Source organism: Boleophthalmus pectinirostris, unplaced genomic scaffold (genome assembly GCF_026225935.1).
Source record: "Boleophthalmus pectinirostris isolate CB_2022bp ecotype Guang Dong unplaced genomic scaffold, ASM2622593v1 HiC_scaffold_6, whole genome shotgun sequence".
In the NCBI taxonomy this organism is placed as follows: Eukaryota; Metazoa; Chordata; class Actinopteri; order Gobiiformes; family Gobiidae; genus Boleophthalmus; species Boleophthalmus pectinirostris.
In genome coordinates this window covers 23024240-23050273 of record NW_026571447.1, presented here as the reverse complement: position 1 = coordinate 23050273, position 26034 = coordinate 23024240, and the positions used below count along the sequence as shown (strand labels likewise).

General features: G+C 39.4%; 1 protein-coding gene across 1 annotated transcript; it reads right to left on the bottom strand.

Moving 5' to 3' along the window:
- Nucleotides 1-19586: 19586 nt before the first annotated feature.
- On the bottom strand, nt 19587-23468 carry irx4a (iroquois homeobox 4a). The gene is made up of 5 exons (XM_020937635.2): nt 23424-23468; nt 22580-22834; nt 22000-22106; nt 20831-21141; nt 19587-20281 (listed from the first exon to the last, which is right to left on the bottom strand). Exons 1-5 carry the CDS (start codon nt 23466-23468, stop codon nt 19587-19589), a joined length of 1413 nt encoding a protein of 470 aa, XP_020793294.2.
- Nucleotides 23469-26034: the final 2566 nt, after the last annotated feature.

The following is a 26034-nucleotide window of genomic DNA, read 5'->3' as shown; positions in this document are numbered from 1 at the left end:
CTGGTAACAGTAGATCAATTTGTTTATTGCTGGAGGATACAGACAAACACCTCGCCGGAGTGGGAAAAGCCAGAGAAACATCATGTAAACAAGTGGAACTGGATGCTGCATTAGCCTAAATGACAGTTAAATCGGAGGCATGCACTGCTGGTAGCGATTTGCCAAGATGTAGACAGCAAAACAAAAGCTTAGATGTTTACAATATTGTGACAATAAGCCATGCCAGGCAGAAAGGTACAAATTAATAGTAACAAAGTGAAATCCTGCTCTCTGCTTGTTTACCTCTGGTCAAATGCATATTAAATGACTGAAAAAGAAGTTCAAAATAAAAGCAAATCACATTTTCCGAGAACTGGGATGAGAAGCACAGTGGCACATAGTAATCACAACATGCAGGAACATAAGTCAAAGTCTTTCAGAATTCATACGACATAGAAGCTACATTATTTTGCATGTAAGAGCGGACAAGAATTTGCATTGCATATAAATTAGTAATAAGTGCACAACACAAGTTTCAGTGCTGCAGTCACAATCAAAATTAATTATGTCTTGTGTTAATTTTTTATTGTCTGAACACACAAGTGAGAAAATGCACTTGGCATCTAGTGAATCTTTTATACAACATCCCGAGGCTGTTGGGAGTAAAATGTTGGGTTTAGGCTGAAGTTTACTGTGTGCTTTAGAACAACGTATGGTAGTACTTTTTGATTTTCATATTTGGTGGCATGATGAAACATAATGAAATCACATTTGCATTTTGTTTTGCTTTTCTTCTTTTTCCTGTGGAGGCATTACACATACTTTCTTTCAATGAGCATTTTTTTTTTTTAATTTTTTTTACAATTAATTTGTGTATCATTGCAACTGATGTGATGTCATTGTCAGACCCCTGTCAAATTATGCCATCAAAGACTGATTAAAGACTCAATATAATCTCCAAATTGCCCTTAGCTGAAAAGAAAAGATAACTATAGATAGATATATAGATAGATAGACGTATATATCTAATTTAGAGGTGAGCTCTTTTTTGCTTTATTATCCCACACCATTGTGTAGTAAATAACTGCATTCCCAATCGTTTATTTCCTGCTCTCAGTGTCAAGCTGTGTAACCTTTCTGGTATGGTGTGTCTGGCACCTGCTTGCCTCCATGGACATGCTGCTTTCCCTGGAAAGTAGAGTATGACATTGAATCTATCTTTTATTAGTTCAGTCACAGGTGTTTTTATTGCTAAAACATCCATTCTTCCTGTGAGTGGTGTCACCTCTTCACAGTTAAGAATTGTAACGTGGCCTGGTAGTGTCACCTTCTTGTGTTCATGGCTTAATGCCATACTTTGGAACATACAGGCAAAGCAATAATATCTCCATAGAGACAAGCAGTTTGTGAACTGTCCTCAGAAAAGTAATATTATCCACAAAAGATAGATAAATACTTTATTGATCCCCCATAGGGAAAATTCAAAAGCCATAAGAACATCCCATAGAGCACTTTACCAGGGCCTGCATGTACTGCAGGGTAATGTAACATATTTAAATGACAGCTTAAAATAGCCCCCGTATTAAAATGCACTTGTCAACACATGCTGATGGTCTGTCTGAAAATACACTCAATTAGCTGTTAATCAAGTGGCTCTGTGCAATTACAAGAGGGAACCGGGGAGTAACAGTTTGGCTCCAGCAGTACAGAGGCTTTCAATCTGATCAATAATACAGGCACTAATGAGACATAACCTGCCTCCAACTGTGAAGATTTCATCCAAAATTAATTATTTCCTGTTTTATTCATCTACAAGCACAAGCTGCGATGTTCAAAGCTGCAGGAATGCTCCGACCTGTGGAGAGGTAAAGAGGAGAGCAGGGACAGGTGAGGCACATGGGGATTCAGCTTGGCTGATTGGCAGCACACGATCAGTAAAAAGCTCCAAATACAGCTGACTTTAGAGTTTTACATAAAGTGAACAGTTTATAGTTTGGATGCACAAAATGCACGATTAAAACTACTTGGTGATGGTACTGTCTGATATTGTCACAGATATATCTTTTTTGTGTGTGAAAGACAACAGCTGTGCATTAAAGGCATGCACTAGTTTTCAAAAAAAAAAATTTATTGCTTTAAGGTATGTGCCCCTTTAACCAAAAAGTAAGAAAAATACTCGTGATTTTATGAGAGGCATAGGTCAGGGGAGAAGCCTCTTCAAGGTATTTGAACTCCAGCAAAAGTTTGAAATAAATAACAACTTAAGTCTTGAGTTGTGCTTTGAACAGTGTTAGCCTTAACACAAATGCTGAGCTGAAAGTGCTGGATAAGTTGCCATTTTGAGAACATTTTGAGAACATTATTCATCCAGCTCCTGGCCTTGCACATAGTTTCCTGTATCTTATTCCTCCATCTTCCAATAAATCTTTATAACTTAATATTGCACTATTTTCTGATCTATTTTATAATGTAGTTTCCTCACTGAAGTGCCTGGAGTTGTGTTTCGTTTCATTCACACTCATTTAACAAGTTTTAAACCCTGCATATTTAGGCTGACTTCTCACAAAACACCCTGTAATGTTTTCCTGGTGGAAGTAGAGCACTTCTTGTTAATACAGGAAGTGCTCCACTGTGTTTTTATACTCCATACGCCTTGGCTAGAATCATTTGGATCATTTCAGCCCTGGAAATGCCAATCTCTACTGAACAAAAGGTAAAAGGTAGCTGTTAACTTTAAAACTGTTAAAATACAACTTATTAGATGTGAACGTACTAATAATAAAGGATTACTCAAACATGGGTAAATGAAACAAAACACAACTCCAAGTATGTTTTTCATGAGTTAACAATATTATAACATGGCTTAAAGCTCACATGAATCCATTTTGTGTAATATAGGGTCTTTAACGTAAAACCACGCATTTCTATTTGTGTACATGTGGGTATCAACCACAAATATACATAAAACAAACAGGAAATAATGTTTTTGTTTCACTGAAAAATGCAAATAAAAATACAGCCTGTGCATAAACTGAAAAGGACTAAACTTATATTCTGACTAGAGCCTGGCCCCTGAGTTCCAGATCTCTACCTCTGTGCTTTTGGACCTCCCGGGCTCCCCTATGCCTCCATTTGCATTTATTTTCATGATTGCACCATGCCTGTCTCTCCTTCCACGCCTCGCCCTCCTATTACCTGCCTGTCCACACAGCTTTGCGTCAGTCCGCAGACAGAACTCACTATCCTCGCCTCCTTTTCAAAAGCACGGCCATGCTTGAGGGGAGCTGCAGTTGAAACCGTTCAAGTGTTGCTGGTTCACTTTTTTAGGGCGCTTGTCATTTGCCCATTCTACCTTTGCCCACGCTGCTGTCGGGCGGACGGGCATTAATAGGCATCACCCCACTGCTTTTTCAAAAGCTTTTTTTTTTAGCTTTGAAAACATTAACATCAATTTCATTTCCCACTGAATTTATGTATGTTTAAACATCCTGCCTGTCCAAGAGTTTAATGGCATTCAACAATCAAGGCACTGAGACTTGTGGTCTATGATTTAGAAAGTACCCAGTAGTGTTTTCAAGGAACTTCAGTTTTTGTTTTTATTTTTATTTTTTGTGCTGTATGGCATGTGTTTTAGTCGTTGCATTAAAATTTTTATATGCCCAATATATATTTTTAAACATTTTGCTGTAATTGTATAAATTGACAAAAATTCAAAACAAAAAATGTATTCAAGTATTTAATCTTCATAATGTAGACATATTTCACTGTACCTCAAAACTCCATTTTGTTTACATTCATATACTGATGGAGTCTTCATATTATTTTATTATTCATTTCCCTTAGTCTAAATATAAAGCAAAGGCAAGATTTACCAAGTTGACAGAATTCCGACCATTTTAGAGATTGTCTGTGTCTAATGAGTTCACTGACAGTAATAGTCACTTAAGTTTCCTCTCAAACTGCCTTATGAATAAAGCGAAACCCTCCACTGAATCGTCAATACTTTTGCATACATATATCTCACTCTTGACATGGCTCTGACAGCTTGGCCTTAATGTAAAGTACCTATGGTATATAAAACACTTCCATTATAATATTTATGAGCTTTAACCTCCGTCCCCTCCTCCTCATTTCCTCTCCTTATTCACTCTCCCTCCCCTCTCATCTGAATGCCAGAGGTGACAGACTTGGCTTGTCTCTTCCACGCAGCTCTTAACTGTAGAAAAGGTTAATTTGCCTGATGTGTACAGACCTCGTTTCAACTGCCGCTCTTATATCCGTGCCCCATTCTTTGGTTTTAATTTTTAAAAGCTCTGTGTCCTCACCAATTTAACTCCAGCTGATCTGGTCTAAAGCACATCAAATATGTATCACAAGCTATCTTAGTTTTATGGTTAGAATGGTGCAACACGAATAAACAAAGCCTCTTTTTGAGTGTGATCACGAAACTGAAGTCCCCCAAATCCTTATGACTTTTATCTTATAGGATTGTAAGCCACAGTTACCCACTTGCCTGCCAACATTCACTGATTTGGATATTATTCTGATTTTAAGATATACGCCTTTCCTTTTTTATCTAGATTTGGGAAATCTTTATGAACCTGGTGTTAGAACTTGATATACGATTTTTGATTAAAGTTAGCAAATGTAGGGCCAAATATAGACATTATCATTAGAGATATTTCAGGTCATTATTTGCCTTTTTAGTGAATCGACAATCTCCAGCACAGGCCGATATTTGGTTTGGCCCAATGAGCTACTTAAACATAGGTATAAAGTTTTATTTGGGCACTTTTGTGTGAAGAGAACACTGCACAAAATATGAAGATACTGCCCTTTTACACAGTTTGTAGTAAAACAGGGCTGAGGTTACAAGGTTACAAAATTAAAATGAGATAATCTGGGGAAAATAATAAAAGATCAGGACTAAATATTGGCAGATCTTATCAGCCATCAGTTTCTCTGGATTCTAAACAATCAGTATTGGCATCAGCCATGAAAAAAGCATACAAGCATTGGTCGATCTAATTATTATTCTTTAATGATTATTCTTTTTAATAGTTGTGTTACCAGTGAAAAAGTTTAATAAATGAACGATCTTGTCTTTATTGGATAGAAATGTGGAACAGAAGGATGAACCAGAGGAGGAAACTCACCAGAACTAGAAGTCAAACCCGGAGCACTCAGGTATGTGATACTTGCTCTACCATGTGAACCATCAAGACACCCATATTCATGGTATCTTAAGCGCCAAGTCAAACGTACATTACTGTTTTCCTCACGTCCCTCATGTTGTCTCACCAACTTAGCCGCATGTTTTACACAGACACACATAAGTACCTTCTTTCTCTCTTTCTTTCTCTCTCTCTCCCTCACTGTGGATCTTCTTATCTCACCCTTCCCAACATGAAACAACAAGCCGAAAGCCGCCGGACATGGGCAAACACATGCACTACACATGCACATGCCTTTGGAGGGGCCAGACTGTAGTTGAATCTCCACACTGCAAACAATCGCTGGGGTTGTTATCGCGCTTCGCCATGCTTGCCGTGCAAAGTTTAAGCTGATCCAATGACAACCCAAACTGAGCCTCCCCGGCATCTCCTCACAGCTCTATAATCTGTCAGACTGGGGAAGAGCAGAGAGAGAGGTCCGCTAGCAAATTCAAACAGTACAATTAAAAAGATACTGTTGTTTCTACACTATGGGCTGTGTGTTACTATACTGCATGGGAGATATAAACCGCTTAGCTCCAGCCAGTGTAAGTGGACGAATACCAGAAGGGCTCCTGTATTTTATCACAATGAATTTGACAGGAATTTGCCCACAATAAAACCTTGTGTTGTTTGAAAAGCCGGCCTGAGACAGCAGAAAACTGGCATCTGCGACGGGAAATATTTTGATCTTGTCTAATCTGGCTAAAGGGGAAATATTGTAATCCATTCTATTCTCTGTGATCACATGTGCACGTGAATACAGTTGTGCGAGGGGCAGTATGATTTGTTTTGAATCGGGCTTTGAGGCATAATTCTGCTATTGTGTAAAAGTGTGTCCATTGCTTTTCCATTCAAAGTTCCCATAGGTGGTTCACAGGCAGCTGATAGTAACAGGAGGCTTAATTGGGGCCACAAATCCACACACTGACAAACTATTGTAACAGCCTCTGCTTTGATTAGCAAAGCAGATGTAAATCCTCTCGTCTCTCTGATATGGTGCTGGTTTCCATTGTCCATGTATTTGATCGTCTATCTCATAGGAAGTGACGTGTGCCAAAATCTGGCACATATTGCCTCGTATTTACAGGCGAACAACGGATGGTGTTGTGGTGAATGTTGCCTCCAGTGACTCCCCGGACAGGCTCTCTGAAGGCCAAAACAAAAACTTTGTGTTGTGGACAAGCTTGTTCCACATTTTGTTGTTGTACTTTGATTCAGATTTTGCACTGAGAAAATCCAAGCCCATAGTTGAATGAATGATGTATTACAGTCTCATAGGGAAAGATGATCTCCTCTCTCTGATAGAGCATATGGATAGTGGAGATAAAAGACTTGCTGTGGACTTTGGTGCAGAGGCTTGTTGTTCAGAGGTGAAAATTACTGCTTCTGTTTTCTGTTAAAATATTTCAATTTGTAGAATGAGTCAATTTACATGTCAGCCTGTTCTGGGCCATTTACTTTTGACAAGCTAAATGAATGTTCTTATGTACAACACTCTGACAGGGAAGCACCCTGCCTTAGGCACAGAAACTGGGAAAAGCTTAGCACAACACATGAGTATGTAGATGAATGAGTTATAGTTTTTACAACTATACAGTTTGCATTAAAATAGCATTTTATGATATTCTTGCATGAAATTCTATAATAAGGAACTTTATTGACAATATATTTTGCCAATGGAAAGCATGTTTTAGATGTGTTGATTATGGTGAATTACTGAATACATCTCACTATCAGGGGAAATAAAAATAGGCTATAATAAACTTTGGTCCTATGTAGAATAGTATAAAGTAATGCAGATTAAGTGCAGTAGTGGACATAATACTCAACCAGTCACTTGATTAGTGAAGTTCTGACCAAGAATAATCAGGCAATAGTGTGGTTTCAGACTTTGTGAGTGTTATCTGCTGCATATATTCCACTAGGAAGGCTGGAGCGGTGTGACTTATTTACCCGCCCAGCCTGTGTGTGTATCTGGTTGTCAACAAGATGTTAGCACTCAAAGGGGAAAATAACTGCAAATATAAACATGGTGAGGTACATCTCGGCCCGAAACCAACCTGCTTTTCTGACAGCTTGACAGTCACCTGAGGCTGAAACAGATTCCAAAATCACTGTCCAACTGGTCACATGTTGTCTTGCCTTGTCGGACTCTTGCGCACACACAAACACACACACATATCGCTGGGTCCATGGAGGGTCCAGGCAGAAACAGAGGTGGTCTATGGGCTGGGCAGCTGTACGGTCAAGCAGAAATATGTGGATGTTTCCCCTCCAGCAAACTGCTCGTAGTAGCACCAGTGACAGACAGACTGACAGACCCTCCCTCATAAAGACACATGGGATGATGGACAGATAGATGGACAGTCCAGACTGATTGGCAAAGACACAGATTCTGTACATTGTATTGCCTCAAGGCAGGGGGAAAAGTACAAAATATACTGCAACTGATGAAGGTTGACATCGGCCAAACAATTATTCAACTCTGACCTTTCAGTCAGTAAGAGATATGGCAAAAAGACAATAGAGCAGTGCTGATGAATAGTGAAGATGTTTACTTCATTAAATGTATTTTATTGTCAAATGTTATTATAACAAGCATATTACTAAAAGTGTGTTAATTATTGTAGTATTTCTATGCAAATTAATTATATTTTAATATTTACCTTTGATCAACATGAATACAATATTTTGACATGATTTTAGTAAATTTTGTGAAACCTACTGACATATGCACTTCCTTTTACAGCCCATAGAGGTCACTGTTGCTTTACACTCTATATCTCACAACACGTGTTCATGCAACCTTCTCAATCTTTAGGTATGTACTTGTAGTTAATAATACATACATTTTTAACACTGCTAATCAGTGCCATCTGCATTTTTAAATGACATCTGGCACATAAAACAATGTTGCTGTTAACACATACCTCATAAACTCTGTTATGTGACACTTTTAAAAAAGTGACAGGTAAAATTGCAGTGACACTGTAAGAGTTGTTTGGCTGTGGTTTTAAGAGTTTATAATTTGTTAAAACTCAAAAACAATTTGGATGGCTCACAGCACTTAATGTAGTCCAACCTGCTTTAGAGAACATCCCTGAAGGCGCACCTGTACTCACAGTGTGTACTGCACCTGTTTCTGAGAAACAAACGGTAAATCTCTGTGAGGACAGAGGAGAGATTTTACCTCTTTGAACTTGTAACCTCTGTAAAAGCATTGCTAATACAAGGGCCAACATCTGTTACATTCTTTAAGTGGTACACACATATAAGATGAATAAGTATAAACTATATACTATACCTTCAATTAGTATTTTTAATACTTATTTTTGTACAAATAAAATATTCACTTATTTATTCATGGAAAATGTATCCTCTGCACTTATCATCATTTGTAACCAGTGCAAATCAAAATTTTTAGCTCTTTGCCAAATGTTCGCATTGTGTGTTTTTTATTTTTATTTTATTTTTTTTTAACAAACAAATTGGGAACTATGAAACCTGACAAGGTTTGGAATTCGAGTTTATGTTTAACAGTTTCCCTCAAGGCTGAAACTTTTCTGCTACATTCATAAATGTTTTTACTTTATATGATGATTCAAGACTTGAATGGCATAGATAAGAACAGCAAATGTGTGTATGAAAATATATAAAAAATAAAATAAACTGTTGGATGTGAATACATAACACTGTTACTTACACATCTGCTAAACATATTTGCTTTATTTTTTTTTATTTCCATATAGAAAAATGATGTGGTCCACAGTTAAAAGAGAAACAAGATAGAAAATAAGGTTGTTAGCTTAGAAAGAAGCACAGAATAAATGTGACACCTGTGCCTGTGCAGTCTCTAGAGCAGATCTTCCATGTTTCCGCCTGGACATGCAGTGTAAAAGTATACAAAATGTTCACGTGCTCATGAAACAAGCTAACCAAGCCCAGCACACCTTTAAACAGACTGACAACCGTGCCCACATTTAACACTTGATCTGCCCGTGCCAACTCTTTCAGCCCGGCTACCTCTGCAATGCCTCATCAAAGAACTCACTAGAGACTTTTCCACTTGGCATTTGGCCCATCAACCTTCCTCTTCCTCTTGTAAAGTCTAATTTCCATTGCCTGACAAAACAAACTCAGGGATGGTTCTCGCTCTCTGGATCTGCTGAAATAAATAAATAAGTCTTGGGAGTGTGCTACATCAGTTAATTATCTGTTTGGGTGAGTGGCAGCCTGTCGGTAGCAGACTTGCACACTGCACGGAGATAGAGTCAGGGAGAATGACGGAGATGGCACGCTGCCACAGTGGCTTTCACCGCGAACTTGTTTAGTCAAAATAATGAGAGTGAGGATTATGAGAGACTGTAATTAAGTGCTGCTGAATTAAAGGCTGAGCCAGTGTGGAAAGAGAGGCAGACTCCCGACTTACCTTGTTAAAAAGTCTTTAAGGTGAGTTGGCATGTCATTCAAGATGTAATACCTCACACATGGGGGAGTTTTAAGTCATTCTGGCATGTAATTATCAAAGCGAGCTGTTGTGATAGATGGCAGATTTAAGCATGTAGCGATCAGCAGAGGAGAAAGTTAAAGGAACCTCCCCATAATTAGAGCCATTCTCTGACTTTGATCCAGCACTTGGGTTTTAAACAGCAGCTTTTTCAAGTTTAGACATCACAGGTTCACACTTGAAGTACTGCCAGAGAAAACTTTGAGGAAGAGAATACTTTGGCTTCTTTAAAGTACACATGTCTTTTGTCTGAAACAATAGCTGTGTTGTTCACATGTTTAGATACCTGGCAAATTGTGGCAGTACAGTAATGACACACATCCTCTTCTCAATGGCTGTTCCAATGGATTTTTTAAAATTCAAACCAAGACACATAAAAAAAAACAATACTTTGGGGATCCCGCAGCAACTAAGCCTAAGTCTTATTATGCCAGATGTCCTTCCTCGAAAAACTATGTATTTATGGTACAGTGATAGATGAAGTGGTCCATCCATTGAAACTGTGCTGCTATGGGCGCTACGTAAGCTCAGTGTCAGTCAGCTAACATTTTTCAACATTACTCCATCAAACTTTTGTTCCGAACTAATAATAGTAAAGCAATATATTAAGGAAATTGGTTCTTTTTCAGAATTGTGCAACCGAGGTCACAATGTCCCTGTTTTGTCCATAACATTTTAAATCAGAAATCCTGTTTAAAATGTGCTTGGCAACATTTTTCCATATCCCTTTGACCTGTTTCTTTTCATTTCTTGACATTTTTGCACACAGTAAATCCCTGCATTTTGTTCACCTAAAATGCTATTTGTCGTAGAAGAGTTTGGCTTGCCTCTACTGCCAACACGCCTTTCTCAAATCAGAAAAAACACCAAGTGACATTGAAAACACAATGCATGACACACTGGGAGGAGACTGGGCTGGGACAAACACTTTTGTCTTTTTTCTTTTATCCTCGTCATATTTATTTTATTACAAGTATTCTCCATAGGCTTCATGTGGCAGGGTATCCTTGCCCTCAGACACTCACATGAGCAGAGCCACCATGTCCACTGGTGCATGTCCTGATTCTATCTCTCCCCCTTTCAAACAGGGAGGATCCAGAACTGCATCAGCCACACATAATTAGTATTGGGGAAGACACAAAGAATAGCCCCTAATTACTACAAACATCAATCTGGTCGACTTTTGTGTATTTAATTGAACAGTGGTACAGATCAATAGCATTCAATAATATATAATTGTGAGAGGTGCAAGTGCGAGGCTGTGAGGCGTCTATTAACACTAGACTCGGCAACAAACCGCAATGGAGAATCTTCAGTCAGTTAGAAAAGCGCTCTGAGCGGAAATTTGTGTGAAACTGTGCGTGAAACATTGCTGAATAAAATACCCATAATTCTTCTATTATTTAGTAACTCGGAGTGAAGGAGAGAAGGGAAGTGCAGTCCAATATAAGAAAGTGTATTCCTAGTATATAAGGGATTTCTTTAACTCAGTGTATGCTTGAATGAGGCACTTTTTTCTTCCACATTTCTGCTATATCATCACGAAGACCACAGAATCTGAATTTAAGACCGAGGGTTTCCCATGGTTTAAATTTTTTTTTAAATAAACTGATGAAAAAAACTATCTGCATGAGTTCAAAACAACTCTTAACATTGCTCACTTTTGTTGCCATTTCATTGGTAACATTCAATCAAAGTGACCCACAAACCTAAACCCCACACATTGACTTAAGTGATTATTCCTATGCAGACTGAATAAACAGGATATCGATGGAGGCAAAGGCAAACAGTCCAGGCCACAGCACAATAGATCCTGGCAGGAGACATCTGCCAAGTTCACCAAGGTGCTTGTTTACATTGGAAGAGTTCAAGCACTAACTAGCTCCATACCATTAGCCTTTCTACCCCTGTTGTAAAAGTTACCTTTTCATTGATGAAAATGATTGTTGTCTTTGGTGTATTTTGGGCAGTTCTATGAAAAGCTTGTTTTCCTGGCAAGGCCTCACAATAAACATTAGCTAAGGTTTTGCACATATTCGCAGCATTATCCACAGATTATAGGGCCAGAGTCGCACAGATGTCAGTTGGCTGAGGCCGCTGGCAGTGGTCATGTTATAATCTCTCTCTAATTATAGACACAGCCAGGCTTTACTGTTTCACCAGCGAGACCTGAGAAAATACACCCTGCTAATCTTATTTGCACACAATGGCAATAACCTGCACTAGAGGAGAGGATGTTAAACACTATGGACTATTAGCTCTTACTATCGTCTAAAATATGACCAATATGACGTTTTTGTTCATTTTAGGCACGGGCAAATGGATTCACATGATACTGAAAGATATTGATGTTGAAAAGTTGAATCAAAGTTTGACCAGAAGAACAATCCTTTATGATATGTAGTTTCTGTATATTTACAGAGGGGCATTACTCTTCTATTGGGTAATAATTGCTAACACATAACACATTTAGATTACCATGTTACCTTTTATTGTTTTGAAAATGATATATTTGGCAAAAACAATGTATTAAAATAGTTTTCCTTTGTGTGGTTGAAAGTTTCAGTTTGTCCTTGCGTCCCCTTCAGAGCACTATCACAGCACAATCAGCGTGCATCCCTCTAATCCCTCTAAACTACTGCACATTGCATTAGGTTTGTAAAGATATTATTTTGTATCATTCTTTGGTATATTTAGAGAAAATGGCCGTGCAGGAGCATGGGTAACATAAGCTTGTGGGCTGAGCCTTGTACAGGATTGTACTACTGACTATAAACGGTTTGAATAGTGCCTGAGAGAGATCGCAAGATTACTCAGACAACTACTTGTTGTGTTGACAAGGGAACAACGTTATAGCATTGTAGAAAACTCCAGAAAGTCAATTTGGTGCAATAGCCCCTCTTTAAGAAAAAACAAAATTTAAAGGGTCCAAGATAATCCAATTGGGAAGTTGTAGAGACACCCAAAGAACTAATGAATCACTTTGAATTTATGGGAGGAATACATTTACAAAAACATACAAAAGAGGAAGGCAGATCATGTCCAACTGAAAGAAGAACCGTTTAATGAGGTGGTTAGCCCTGGTCTAAAGCTAAACACAGGGCATATGGTCAGTTTATTTTGATAATTTGATTTTACATCATGTTTAAAAGTATTTGTGTTCTAACTGTGAGAACTGAAAACGCTGAATAACACTGGCAGCAGACGAATAGAGCTGCTTTGTTGTTTTTAAACCATTCCCAAAACGCTTGGCTAAAACCACTGGTTAACAATGCCAATGATTATTCTTAAATTAATCATAACAAAGATTAAAACATTAATTATTAATAAAGCATTTCCACTTAAATGCTGGGTAAGCTAATACAGATAAAATCTATTCTTTGTTCCAACAATGAAGGAAACTAACACACATACAGAGATCCGCACATCCATACACTGTAAATAATACATGTGTCTTAAAGGGCTTCATCCCACCACAGCTGGCCCACTTCAATTAGCACACTTTGAACACCGCACTTGCATTTTTTCTCCATTCTGAACACCCCCTACTCCACTGTCTATGTCTTGCAATGTAGAAAAATATTTGTAGATTATAATAGGCCAGCATATCAAATTTGACGATGGTACATCTTGTTGTTGTTGTTGGAATGTGAATGTGAATCTATTCTGAGAATCAAACTCACAACCTTTTTATACAGAAAGGCTTACAGGTTAACTCTGCCACTATGCAGCTCTTGCCTAAATGACTATGTCTGTGATCTCAGAAATACCACGGCAGCCTTACGTGACCCTGTTAACCCCAGCACTACAGATCCCCTCTTCTGTCCTCTCATGAGCACTCTCCAAAAGTGAAGGCACTTTTGACTTGGTCTCTTCCCCCTAAACACATCTAATTATCCTGATGCCAAGCTTTTCCCATCCATCATATTATCTTTGAGGAGAGGTATTAGTGCTTCCTGTCCCGCTGGCCAATTACCTTGTGCCTACTCCCTGCTCCGACTCACCTGCATTGCAAATGTGACCTTTCCCTGAGGACTGATTGCATGTTTCTTAGAGAATGTGAGAGATGGCTGTTGTGTTAAGAAAATGAAAAGTGAATATAGAAGTATGTGTTTAGGTGTGTGTCTGTGTACACACACATGTTGTTTCGCAGTGTGCATTGTGTTTCTGTGTCAAACTGAGAGTAATGTATGTAAAGAATGCAGATGTACCAGAGCACACGTCTCATGTGTACTGCATGTGTGTATGGGCAGTGGGCAAACCCAGACCCCCTGACCCCCCTCTACCCCTCCCTGTGATGGGCTGTCGTGAATGTTAATGTTCTGTGATGGCTGTGCAGCAAATAAGTGTTTCTGACACACTACAGAGTCCTATTACAGGAGCAGGCCAATGGGCTCGGCACATGCCTTAATGAGCAGGCAGGTCAGTCAGCCGCAGCACTGTAGCACCCACACTGCTTATGCAGGGACCCACCTCCAAATAAGGGGCCGACACCAGGGCACTGAACAGGGTTTTGTGTTTGAGTTATACTTTCATCTTTAATATTATGTGACCAATTTATATGAAAAAACATGCACATGCACATGGATTGAATACTTATTGTTCATCCAAAGACAGTTATTGTATTTTTGTTTATTTAATCATCTCCCCTTTCAGGACATGCAGAGGATGTTTTTTTTTTTTGTTTTTTTTTAATCCACAAAGCACCTGTGACAACTGAAAAACAGAATAGAGACTCTAATGAAGGAGGATGCTTGGTTGAGTTACTACATTACATGTGTTTGATCCCAGTAATAACATGACTTTGAACAGGACAAACAAAGTCAAATAGTGAAAGGGAACACAAAGTGAGTGGGCAAAGTGCTCAGTTACAAATGGGGTTTCAGTGTTTTACAGTTTATTAGCCTGAAAGTTCTAAAGTTTAAATACACTGCAAAAACAGTTTTTGTTTTTTTTTAATCTGACTTAACAATTAACTCATGCTGCATATGTGTATACTGTGAAAAGTAAAACCAGCTACCTGTCTATCAGAGAGAAAAATGTTCTGCAGACACCAAAATACCTTGAAATTGTTGGCTTGCCTTTTCCATCTGGCTGGCAATCTCCACCAGCTTTGCACCATGCCACAGACTGCTGGAGGGAAAACTAAACCAATGGTCTTGTCCATGGTAAAGTCCAGTTAGCCTGACAGCCTGAACATGGTAAACTCCGTCACCAGTGCTCTGTGCAGTTACAAGTCTGAGAACAAAGGGCCTGTCTCCCTCACTCTTTGGATTGTCAGGAGAATGTACAGCAGCTTGTACACTGAGTTAAAGCGTTATTTCAAGGAAGAAAGAGTGAAAAGCACATCGCTTGGCTGACTCATCACAATTTGGAGTCAAATTAATCCCCCTTCTCCCACCTGAGTTTGGGGTCAGACCCGACCCAGGGAGGGGCAAGGCAAGGGGAGAGGGCAGGTGAAGAGGAGCTGCCTGGACATTAGGGCTGATTGAGACACGTGGCAGACGGGAAATCAGCAGAAGCAGCGGAGCACGACCCCACAGTTGGCCAGCTTGTCTCTCAAAACTCTCCTAAAGTCTAAAGTGGACCTGTTGGAGTTACTGAGTCGTCACAGTACATGGTGTTGCCCAGAAGCAGTGGGTCTCGTGGTGTCTCTGCCCCCATCTCTGTGGGACTTGTTAGAGATGCTATTTTAGACCCTCTTTTTCTTTATTCTCACTGCTGCAGAACACCTGGAAATGGACTGCACACCTTTTACTTGTAGGCCAAGAAGTCAGACTTTTCTATGAATATAACCAATTAAAATGCATGTAATTGTATCTGCAAATTGTCTCAAAGAGTGCTATTTCAAATGCATGTCACCTGTACTGGAAGAACTTTGAACTTAAACATACTTGAGGTAGCCCAAACTTTAAAGTCTTTGTTGCTGCAGAAACTCGAGGGCCTCATTTGTATGTTTCGTGGTGCCTCCCAAACACAAGTGAAAATGGAAGCAAAGGTCAGTGTTAAGTCTCCCCTGGCTTTTGTTCTTTAAAACTACAATATTGTATTGATTTGTTCTGAATGATAAACACAAATGTGTTGGTAAAACACAATCTCTTTTGACCTTTACCAATTACTTCTACATGACTTTAACTGTTCATATGGAGTACTGTAAAGAAGAAGTACAAGACTGGCACTTGGCTTTGGTCTTCTGGGCTCAAACACTAGAATGCAAGAGTGAATGATTTGACTTATGCATGTTATTGTGAATATATCATTTGGATTATAAACAATTTAACCTGCATCTCAACAAAGAATCAACAGTTTGTGAATCACATGTGTAAAGATTATCCGAGTGAATTTAGGCCAATGTAGGCCTGTTTAAGAATTGTTGACGTCATGTAAAACTTTTGTATGTTTCTTTTTTGAAAAGTAGGAAAGAAAAATACTGGGAAAAGTCATCTCTTTTGTGGAACTTGAGTCAGACTTAACTTAGTCTAAGAGGCCAGACAGAGTTGAAGTGTGATGTGATGACCCATGATGGATCCCACTTGACCTTTTGTCAAACCAAAAGTGTGGCAGATAATTCTTCTGAGGTAATACAGACTTCCAACTTTGTCCAAATAGTTTATCACTGCATCAAGCTGCAAGTATATCTTTAACAAGACACTTTACTTATTATTTTCTACTGTAGTTTTGCTGATTTCTGATGTTCATTCTAGCTTATGTTAGTGTGGTTGAAAAGTGATAGGCCCGGCCTCTTGACCCGCTGAATCAGTGCAGTAGAGATGACAGGAGGCACAGGGCCTGAAGACAGACCTGAGAACACAAAACACCTGCATCTTTAGCTGTAGCATTTTTCTATATTTTGTGGTGAAACTAATTCCCCCTCTAATCTGGCTTGTATCTGGCTTATTACTTTGCATAATATCAATATGTTCATTTTTGTGCTGGCAAATGTTCAAATCAAGTGACATTTAGATGTAATCAAAATATGGTTCTCAAAGTATATTATTATACACCTTGAGGCTGTTTTGTTGTGTGTCTCATAATGTGTCGCTTTATAATTTGAATAAAAGGTTATTTCATTGATTCTTGGAACAGTTTGCTTCTGTAAGACTTGAATGCGTGACCAAGCTTGATCACATAAACACTACATTAATGTTTGTCAATGATATGTTCCATTATGGCAGTAAGGACCCCTGTATCCTCTATATGTCTTCCATGTGTATGTGTGTCAAGTGTGCGTTTGGCTGTGTGTAATGATGTGTAAATATATTTATGGCTCAGGGCCACAATGGTATTAACCTGACCTAGCCTCTCTCTCTGGGGAGGCCGCGCTCTGCTGAGCGCTCTGTTTTGGTCTGGGTTTTGTGTGGGTCCTGTACACCAGTATAAACAATGCTCATGTGTTTGAAGGGACTTTAGGCAAGGGGGCGGACACGACGCGCTCTCAAAGCATTATACAACACCTAGGATATCTCTGAGTAGGCAAGGTAGTGACTTAAATGTCCCATCAGTCAGCCCAGTGCCACCGGCCTACATCTTATTCAACTTTTAAACCTCTAATTGGTATCGTTTAAAAGGCGTTTAAGAGTGCCCTTTCTTCTCCCTTTTCTCATTTCCCATTTAATGTGTTGTGTCAAAGTCTATTACCTCAGTTGGACGTTTGTGTCCCTTAAGTTGAAAAAAGGAGTGAAGGCAAAGATGGGTGAGAGAGAGAGGGAGAGGGGGAGAGAGGTGAAAAGAGAGAAGCCATCAGCCGAGGTTTGCCAGGTCGATAAAGCTTTTAGATTTGGAGATGTTTTCAGGGGAGCCCATTTCCTGCGGCTAAGAGTTGTTAATGGAGCTTAAGGAATTATCTTATGACTCTCGGCTTGAGCAGCAGTTTATTCCAACCCCCGGACGCCCCTTTTTACCAGCGCGCCCCTCCTTTGCTCCACCACTCTCGCGCATGAGGGTGGCTCGGGCTTGAATATGCTGCTGTCAAAGCTGTTTAATGAAAAGTAACGCGTGGCTGATTACAGTTTTATTTGGTCTCTATGTAAAAAGCTCCTGTTAATTTAACATCTCGCTCCCTGTGTGTGTTCGTATTTGTCATGGTTGAATGATTTAGTTATAGCCGGCCTCCTCTCCCCCTTCCCCTCCGACTGCTGTGTGTCCTTTTCTTCTCCCCTCTGTCGCACTCCACGTCTCTCTCGCTCAAATAAAAATCGACTTTGATCCGGGCTCTAATACAATATGTCTTCATGGTAAATTAATTAAATGCCGAGGTTATATTCTATTATCATCAGGGACTTAAATCCTGCCCTAATTTACTATCAGTGTCTATGAAAAATTAAATAGCCCACTTTGCTCCACAGCTATGAAGAGTTGCAAATGTGCCAATACTTTCCCTTTTTTTTAGATCTTTCCCACAATTTTTGTAATTTATTTAAAAATATAAATAAATGCCATGTTATATTTTTAAGCAACATGTTGAAAAGCAAACATATATGTTATCTGCGTTGTATCAAATCCCTAAAGTCCACCATTTTCCAGGGGGGAGATCTCAATCGTCTGCGCGTTCCCATTAAAATTCATCACAGCCCCCCTCCTCCTCTCATAGGACAGACAGAGTCCCCCGAGAGCTCCACTTTCGCCATTACTGTCAAGTACCCTTGACTTCTTTTCTTTTTGCCCTTTTATCTACAACAACTAATTCGAGTTCTCTTGCCCTTTTCACTTCTCCACCACGTCAGGGCCTCTCTCTAGTCAAAGAGGAAGGGAAAAACACACCTTTTTCTTGATGTGGGGGGTTAATGTCAAAACTTCCAATGATTTTGCATCAGGCGCGGTTTTGAACCCATTAATAGGCAGCGAATAACTTACCCTTTTGACAGCTGCATCATGGCAGAGTTGAAACGTTTCGATAATATTATCAGAGAACGCAGAAGGGAAATCAATAGACTGACATGAAATATGACTGTGAACATCCCAATTACAGCCTGTTTAGAGGGAATTAATGAGGCAGATCTTAGATACTGATATTGTTCTGTCTCCAGGCTGGGGCGCCTCATTCTGGGGCTGTCACTGAATCCAAATGACTGCTTTCTGCTTGAGAGGAAGCGGATGGGTTCAATGGACTGACAATTAAGTGTAATTAAACAATGAAAATAATATTGTTATTTTACCAGGACTGTTTACATTACAACAGAATCTGGACATTAAGAAAATTGGAGGGACCAGTGGTTCTCAGTGATGGAATACACACAGCCTTCATCTTAGGGCTTGTAAAACCAGAACGGCTGGACCAGAATACTTACTTAGGGTTTACTTTGATTTTATTTTTGTTATTTTCTGGGGATTTTTTCCTTTTTTTTTATGGTAGTCTTAGTTTATCAATTTATTCTGTTTGAAACATGCCCTGTTCTGCTCTGCATAAAGTCCCTTATTTCTTCATATTTGCCTCTCTGAAAAAAGGGCTGTAAGGTTTGGGAATCATTGCGAAAGACAGAGTACAACGGTAGGCGTTTCAGCACCATGGTCAGCAACATCAAGGCCATATAATCACAACATTAGTTAGAAAGAGACCAGGTTTATTTGCAGTGAACAAAGTTGGATTGCTCTCAATTTCAGTTCTTTGAGAGCTGTGCATTTGTGAAAAGTTTTTGTTCCTTATTTATAGTGATGTTTTATAGGCTGTTGAGACCTAAATAATATTTACTTATTTTTGCATGCTCATAGTAAAAAGAACAAACATAGGGGCTTTAATCCAGTGTGTAAAACTCCATTATACATTTGGATAAGTTTGTGCGTGCCTTAAAGCTGAAAAATCCAGTTGTCAATGGTATTTTTTTCTGCTTCAAAATGAGAATGATGCAGGTACAATATTTAGATGTCCACAGTGTCTTTTGCCTATGTTAGGAACAGAATAACTTGTTGATGTTTTTGGGGAACTGATTCATGGCACCGTCTTTAGCCGAGTCCTGGTGCTGTAAGCTCAGTGCACTTCTGTCTGTCTCCAGCAGGGCGGCGCCTTTGGTGTTGCTGCTCCAGGAAACGGTGGTGTGGGTCAGGGCCTGGCTCAAAGTGCTGTGCCTGAAGAGGGGATCGTGGAACACCCCATCCACCCAGTTCCGCAGGGTGGTGACGGGCGAGTCCTGCCGGGTGTCCAGGCCAGAGGAGGGCGAGGTAGTGTTGGGGGAGGGGCTTATTGATGACGGGGGCGGCGGCTGGCATCTCAACATACAAGAAGGGAACTCAGTCTGATTCAGAGACGTGGCCGTTTGAGCCAGGGACCAAATTCGTGGCTTTCCGTCGAGAATCTGCTGCTGCTGCGAGTAACAGGTTTTGCTGGGTTGCCTGGAGTCTCCCTGAAAGTCCTCCATCTTGGTTTTGAGACAACTTTTAGCCAAATCCTGCTCCAGTTGTCCTGGGATGGGCAGTTTGAGCGGGGTTTCTTTGATGAGGTGGTCCGCTGGCAGGTCGGTGGTGGACATGTGTGTGTTGAGATGATAGCGGTGCTTCAGCTCGCACTCGGAGCTCTCAGACTCCAGAGCGTCAAAATCGTCCAAGTCGCTGAGCTGGAGGTCCTTATCATGCCGGCTCCTGGTCTCTGTGAAAAAAAAAATAGTGTACATTAGAGCGGACAAACAAACAAACAAACAAAGGTGTCATTTATAGTATTTGATCTGTTAGATCCACAACACAATCGCTCTTTGCTCATGAAGTGAGTTCGTGGCCTGTGATAATGAGGCACATACTGTCCTCTTAACGCTTATGAAATGTATAATATCTAAGAATAAAAGATAATAAAACAGACCAAATCAGCATCTTCAGCATCAGGACTATTGTTGGATGGATACAAGTAATTAATTTGTTTACGGACAGAACAGTTAATTTTCAGATTTTCAATGTGAAGGAATATTTCTCCATAATGCTGAATTATATTATCACATTAATGTATGCTTTTCTATCTCTTTTCATAACTTTTTACTTTTATTATTAATATGACTTTTTTAGTCTTTTTAATCTCTATTTTAGATACAAATAAAAGAAAAATAATAATAATAATTATACTTTTTTTTGCATTTCATATTTCTATTAACTACTTATATTTATATCTGAAAGTATAATTTTCAGTAATATAAAAATGTAGACTGACCATCCTCATTGTTTTCGCTCTTGATGTGCTCCTCCTGTGAGCCCTCCTCATCTTCATCATATCTCTTGTCGTCTGAGCCCTTGTTCCTGGGGGGCCACGTCATCTTGTTCTCCTTCTTGAGTCTCCTCCTGGCGTTGGCAAACCACGTGGACACCTGGGTCAGGGTCATTTTGGTGATAATGGCCAGCATGATCTTCTCTCCTTTAGTGGGATAGGGGTTCTTCCTGTGCTCCTGCAGCCAGGCCTTTAGCGTGCTGGTTGTCTCTCGTGTGGCATTTTTCCTCCTGGTCCCACCATCCATAGACCCATATCTACACAGTGCAATGCAGAGTAATTAAATTAAACATTCACATTACATTTTCACACAAAACAATGCCAAATCTATGAAATAAATTAAAATATGCATATATATGTGCTGATTTTTAGTCTCAAACGTTAAAGCATCGCATGAAATGTTAAGCCTGTTCTCTGTGTTACAGCTTGGTAGAACACTTGTAGAAAAATCTCAAGGCTTCCTCGATAGCCCTAGCCCTCTCTTAACCCTGCGCCGTTGCCCTTGCAGATAAAACAGAGTGTAAAATTGCTTTATTGAGTGTAACGATGAGCCCGCAGGTAAAAGGCAGGCTCAGACACAGAGGTGCTGCTGTAGGCCTGATCGCACACAGACAGTACAGGGCAATGTTTGGTGCCTGCTAGATTAGCACCACAAATTAGGAATTTTACTGACACTTAAAAATGATTAGTGATTCTATAGGAAGCAGTTTATGGGTTTTGGGAGTCTGTAAAAACATCAATAACACTTTGTAGTCTAATTAACACAAGTCGTTAAAAGTCTTTGAGCGGTTTGAGGATTTGACATATGTGACAGTTTAAAGCAGCTACTTTTGAACTGTTTTATATTGAATAAATTATGTGTATTCAAAGTATGTTATCATTTTATGTATAGATTAAAAAATGGAATGAACTCAGAGAAGGCCCACAGTCCACAAGATTTTTATAAGGGCAAATAAGAACAAAATATAACGTAACAACTTTAATGTATAGGCCCAATAAAAGCACAACAAAGAGCTAACAACATTGGAGATTAAATAATAAATTAAAAATGATCGTATAATACTCATTTCACTAGATAAGGTTCTTACATAGAAAACAGCATTACTGTAGCTTACCTGTCATACTGATACTGTCCCAGGGTTGGGTCGTAGGGGTAATAAGCTGTAGCCTGGGTTATTCCCGCATGTGCAGATGCAGTGGCCTCTTTAGTGTCAAATGTACCCTGCAAATTCACAAACAAATGATCAATGAACACTTTCAAGCATTAGACATGGGCCTGTGGATATGTAGTGGTTTTATTATTTGTTATCAACACTGATAAATATTTATTTTGCAACAGTTCAGGATGAACTGTATAGATTTTGAAATAAAAAAATTAATCATGATAATAAAAAACAATGGGCCTCGTATTTCTTTGAAATGTAAAATTAATAATTAAATTCTAAGTGCAAATAAAATAAAGTTTTATATGGCCAAATGCGTCCCTAGGCCTTTTTACCCTTAATATATAAATTACACTTGGATTGCATTTGCATTAGAGAAATAAGAAAAAGGGAAATAGCATTTGCCTTTTAATTCAAAACATTTAATATGAAACTTCCTTCAAACTTTAAATAAATAAAAACTGTGAAAAGATTGTGAGCTGCGCAGAGCATCGTCTCCATTCATCACTGTCAGCTGCTGAGCGACTCTTACCAGAGAATAGAAAGCCGACGCGTCCGTGCCATAGGTAACGTAGTTCCCATAGCCTTGTCCCGTCGCTGTGTACGGGCTGCCGTACACCCCCAGAGCGGCCGCAGAGCTCAGTTCGTGCCTTGCCGTGGCCAGGAGCCGGCTCTCATACACCGGACAATACACCGGGGTCTGTCCGGAGGCAGCTACTCCCGAGTCCGCTATGGACCGGCCAGTGGACTCGCAGCAAGTGGTTAGAGAGTTGGTTGTCATCAGGAACTACAGAATGAGATTGAAAGCCAAGTTAAAAACCGGGCTTATTACAAAACTTTAGAAATGGCAGCGACTTTACGAACTTCTTTCTATGTTTTGCGGTTTGTACAGAAATAAAAACTGTAATAAAATAAACACGTAAGTCATAAACAAAAAGTAAATGGAGCATGCGGATGATTGATGACTATACAGCAGTAATATAAAGATCATAAACCGATAAAACATGTTCACACCCCTGTAATACTTCAAACATGCCCACATGGTTTTATGGCACCACGCCAGAATAAAACAACAGCTGTGCCATGTATCACATGCAGCACGCGGAACAAGTTGGCATATGCGTCTGAGCGCAGATAAACACATGGTTGACATACAGGGCGCGATTATCTCCCAGAAATCAGTAACAGCAGATCATGGTCCTGGTGGTCTCTCTGCTTACAGAGCTTTAAATGTCCTCAGGTACTACTGTTTGTAACGCTATACCGTCGGAAAAAGCGCTCTCGCAGCCGTTCTGTTTCTGTGCCAAATGCGTAAAAATGACAAATCTACCACAAAATCAATGCTCTAAAACATAATAAATGCAAAAGAAACTTACTTGTGGAGCAGACGAGTAAGGATATCCAAATTGTGGATATGACATGGTAGAGAGGTCCCACAATTTCCAGAAATAAAGCGAGACTGAAGGTCTCCAGTGCGCGCGGGCTGCGCTGCTGTTTGACTGGACCAATTGATTGGTAAGCACAGTCTCCTGGATGCTTATAGGGCGAAGCAGAGTAGCATGTTTAATTTGTGTAAAATGCCCCCCCACTCTTACGCCTCAGAAGAGGGAAGTAAAAATAAAGAACCTCCGCCTTTCTTTTCTTTTTGAACCTGTACTTGGAAATAAATAAATAGACGCGCCTAGGTTATGTACAATAATGACTTTGTGTCAGACTCATATTTTGCCTTATAAAAAGTGGTATAAAAGACGTCAGCAGCTCAGGCAGGTAGTTTTAAACGGCACCCACTATGACGTCAGAAGTTTCCAGCTCAAAATAAGCAGGCTGTAACTTTATTATTACGCTGCGTCTCCGCAGATAATTACGACAAAAGTAAAAACACAAAGCAGTAAGTGATGTAAACTTTAATGCAAACTAGAAAATAAAGGGGCTGCATTGCAACTAAGATCTATTTTGTTCTTGTACAGTCAAAGTGGTTTGATATGTCAAGAATATGCACCATAATCAAATTTCGTTGTTATTGCTATCTATCTATCTATCTATCTATCTATCTATCTATCTATCTATCTATCTATCTATCTATCTATCTATCTATCTATCTATCTATCTATCTATCTATCTATTTATCTATCTATCTATGGACAGTGGTGTGAGATTTGGTGAGTTTGGAGTTTTTTTTTTGGAGAACTCCGGGTTGAGACATGTGGATAGCCCCGGGGGTCACTCCTCAAATTAATGATGATGTACTCCTCCTCCTCTCTCCCGCCTCTCTTTTCCTCTGCGCTCTCTCCAGTTGGATGTTTGCCTGCCGGTGACAGGTCGATTGAGAGTGATTGATGACTATCTTGGGGACCAGGGCCAACATAATAATAATATGATACTCACGCTTTTTGCAATAATTGCACGCTTTCATTTACAGATGAGAGGAAAGGGCTGATAGAACAACGAGGAGAGATTTGGTAACTTTTGTCTTTGGGGGAGAGAAAAGGCGGACTGTATAAAATGTTTCAGTCATTTGGACAAATTGAATTATGGGGGGTTAGTTCCTGGAGCAAATGACCGCATTAAGTGCATGAACGGGGGGTCAAAGGGATCAGCGTGCGCTTTTTAATTTGCATTAACACTAATGCCACCTTAACATTAACAACCCCTCTGACGCGCTCGAGCGTGCACTCTCTCCTCTCAAACAAGAGACGCACGCAGCATTTTGTCTTATTAATTCGGACTTTTTAATTCACTGGGGTTAATGTGACATGTAGCGCATTAGGCCAAAGACAATTTATCTTTAACATCACAGTGTTCGAAAAAATAATTGCTCTCATAGTGCTCAAACTTAACCAGATTGGGCCTGTATTTCACGGCCTTTTCTTGCATGTAGATTTACCCATTTTATGCAATTACTTTATTGGAGTTGTGATAAACTCTCCTCTCTTCCAGCTGCCTTCTGTCTTTTCATTACTCATCGTGTTGTCGGACGCATTTAATTAAATATTTACGCGCACTAGTATTCGCTTTTAGACGGGAATGAAGGCGACGGCAGGAGTTCATGCTTGTTTGGGCGTTTAAAGATTAAAAGAAAAGCTTCTACTCGTTGTTTTTTTCTTCTTTCTTTCTTGGACAGATGTTTGGAGGCAAGAGTGCACTGCGGGGCACTCACAGAGACTACACACTAGCTTAACTCATTATGGTCTGAAAATACAGGATGAATTCAGATATATTGTTTTATAAATACAACCTATCTTATTGCATATAAAGGTTTGGCCTGTTAGGTTGAGCTTGGTGTAACTGGAAATAAAATTAAGTAGATGGTAAATGAACAGTTTTGAATGGTGCGTTTTTGCCCTGTCACCAGCCTGTGCCCACATTAACAGGAAGTGCTGGTTGACTCTTAAGGGAGCTGCTAATTTGCATCTCCGATCCAACTCCAGTCATATTAAAAAGTTCCCCAGAACCGCTGTAATCACGGAGGTGTCACTTTCCTGATAATCTGTCGTTGATTAATGAGCCACAAGCGGCGTGTTCTGCTCCAGTGTGTTTGCTGTGTGTGCGCACTGGACGTCTGAGACTCAGAGAAGGCTTTGCGAAAAGGAAGAAACTAAAACTCCACACCTTTTCACCAAAACTCTCAGTAAGTTTACGAAACGAAAAAAGTATTGCAGATCAACCACAAGAGGTTGTTGTAATAAAATAATATAAACCAATGAATGGTCTAACGCATTTTTAGTTTTGTTTTATTAATTAATTTTTTTTATTTTTGGTTAAAAAAAAAAAAAAAAAAAAAAAAATCCACCTCCAGGTATTTTATGATGGAGGCAAAATAAATAAATAAAACGAGAAATATATCATGATGAAAAGACATATTCTGCTGCATCATGCATATAGATGCTGTAATAAATAATTAGGCCCTTTGTATGACTTTCACAGTTCCCTTTCTCATAGTACTTCATTTATTAATAACAAAAAAAAAATATATATATATATTACTAT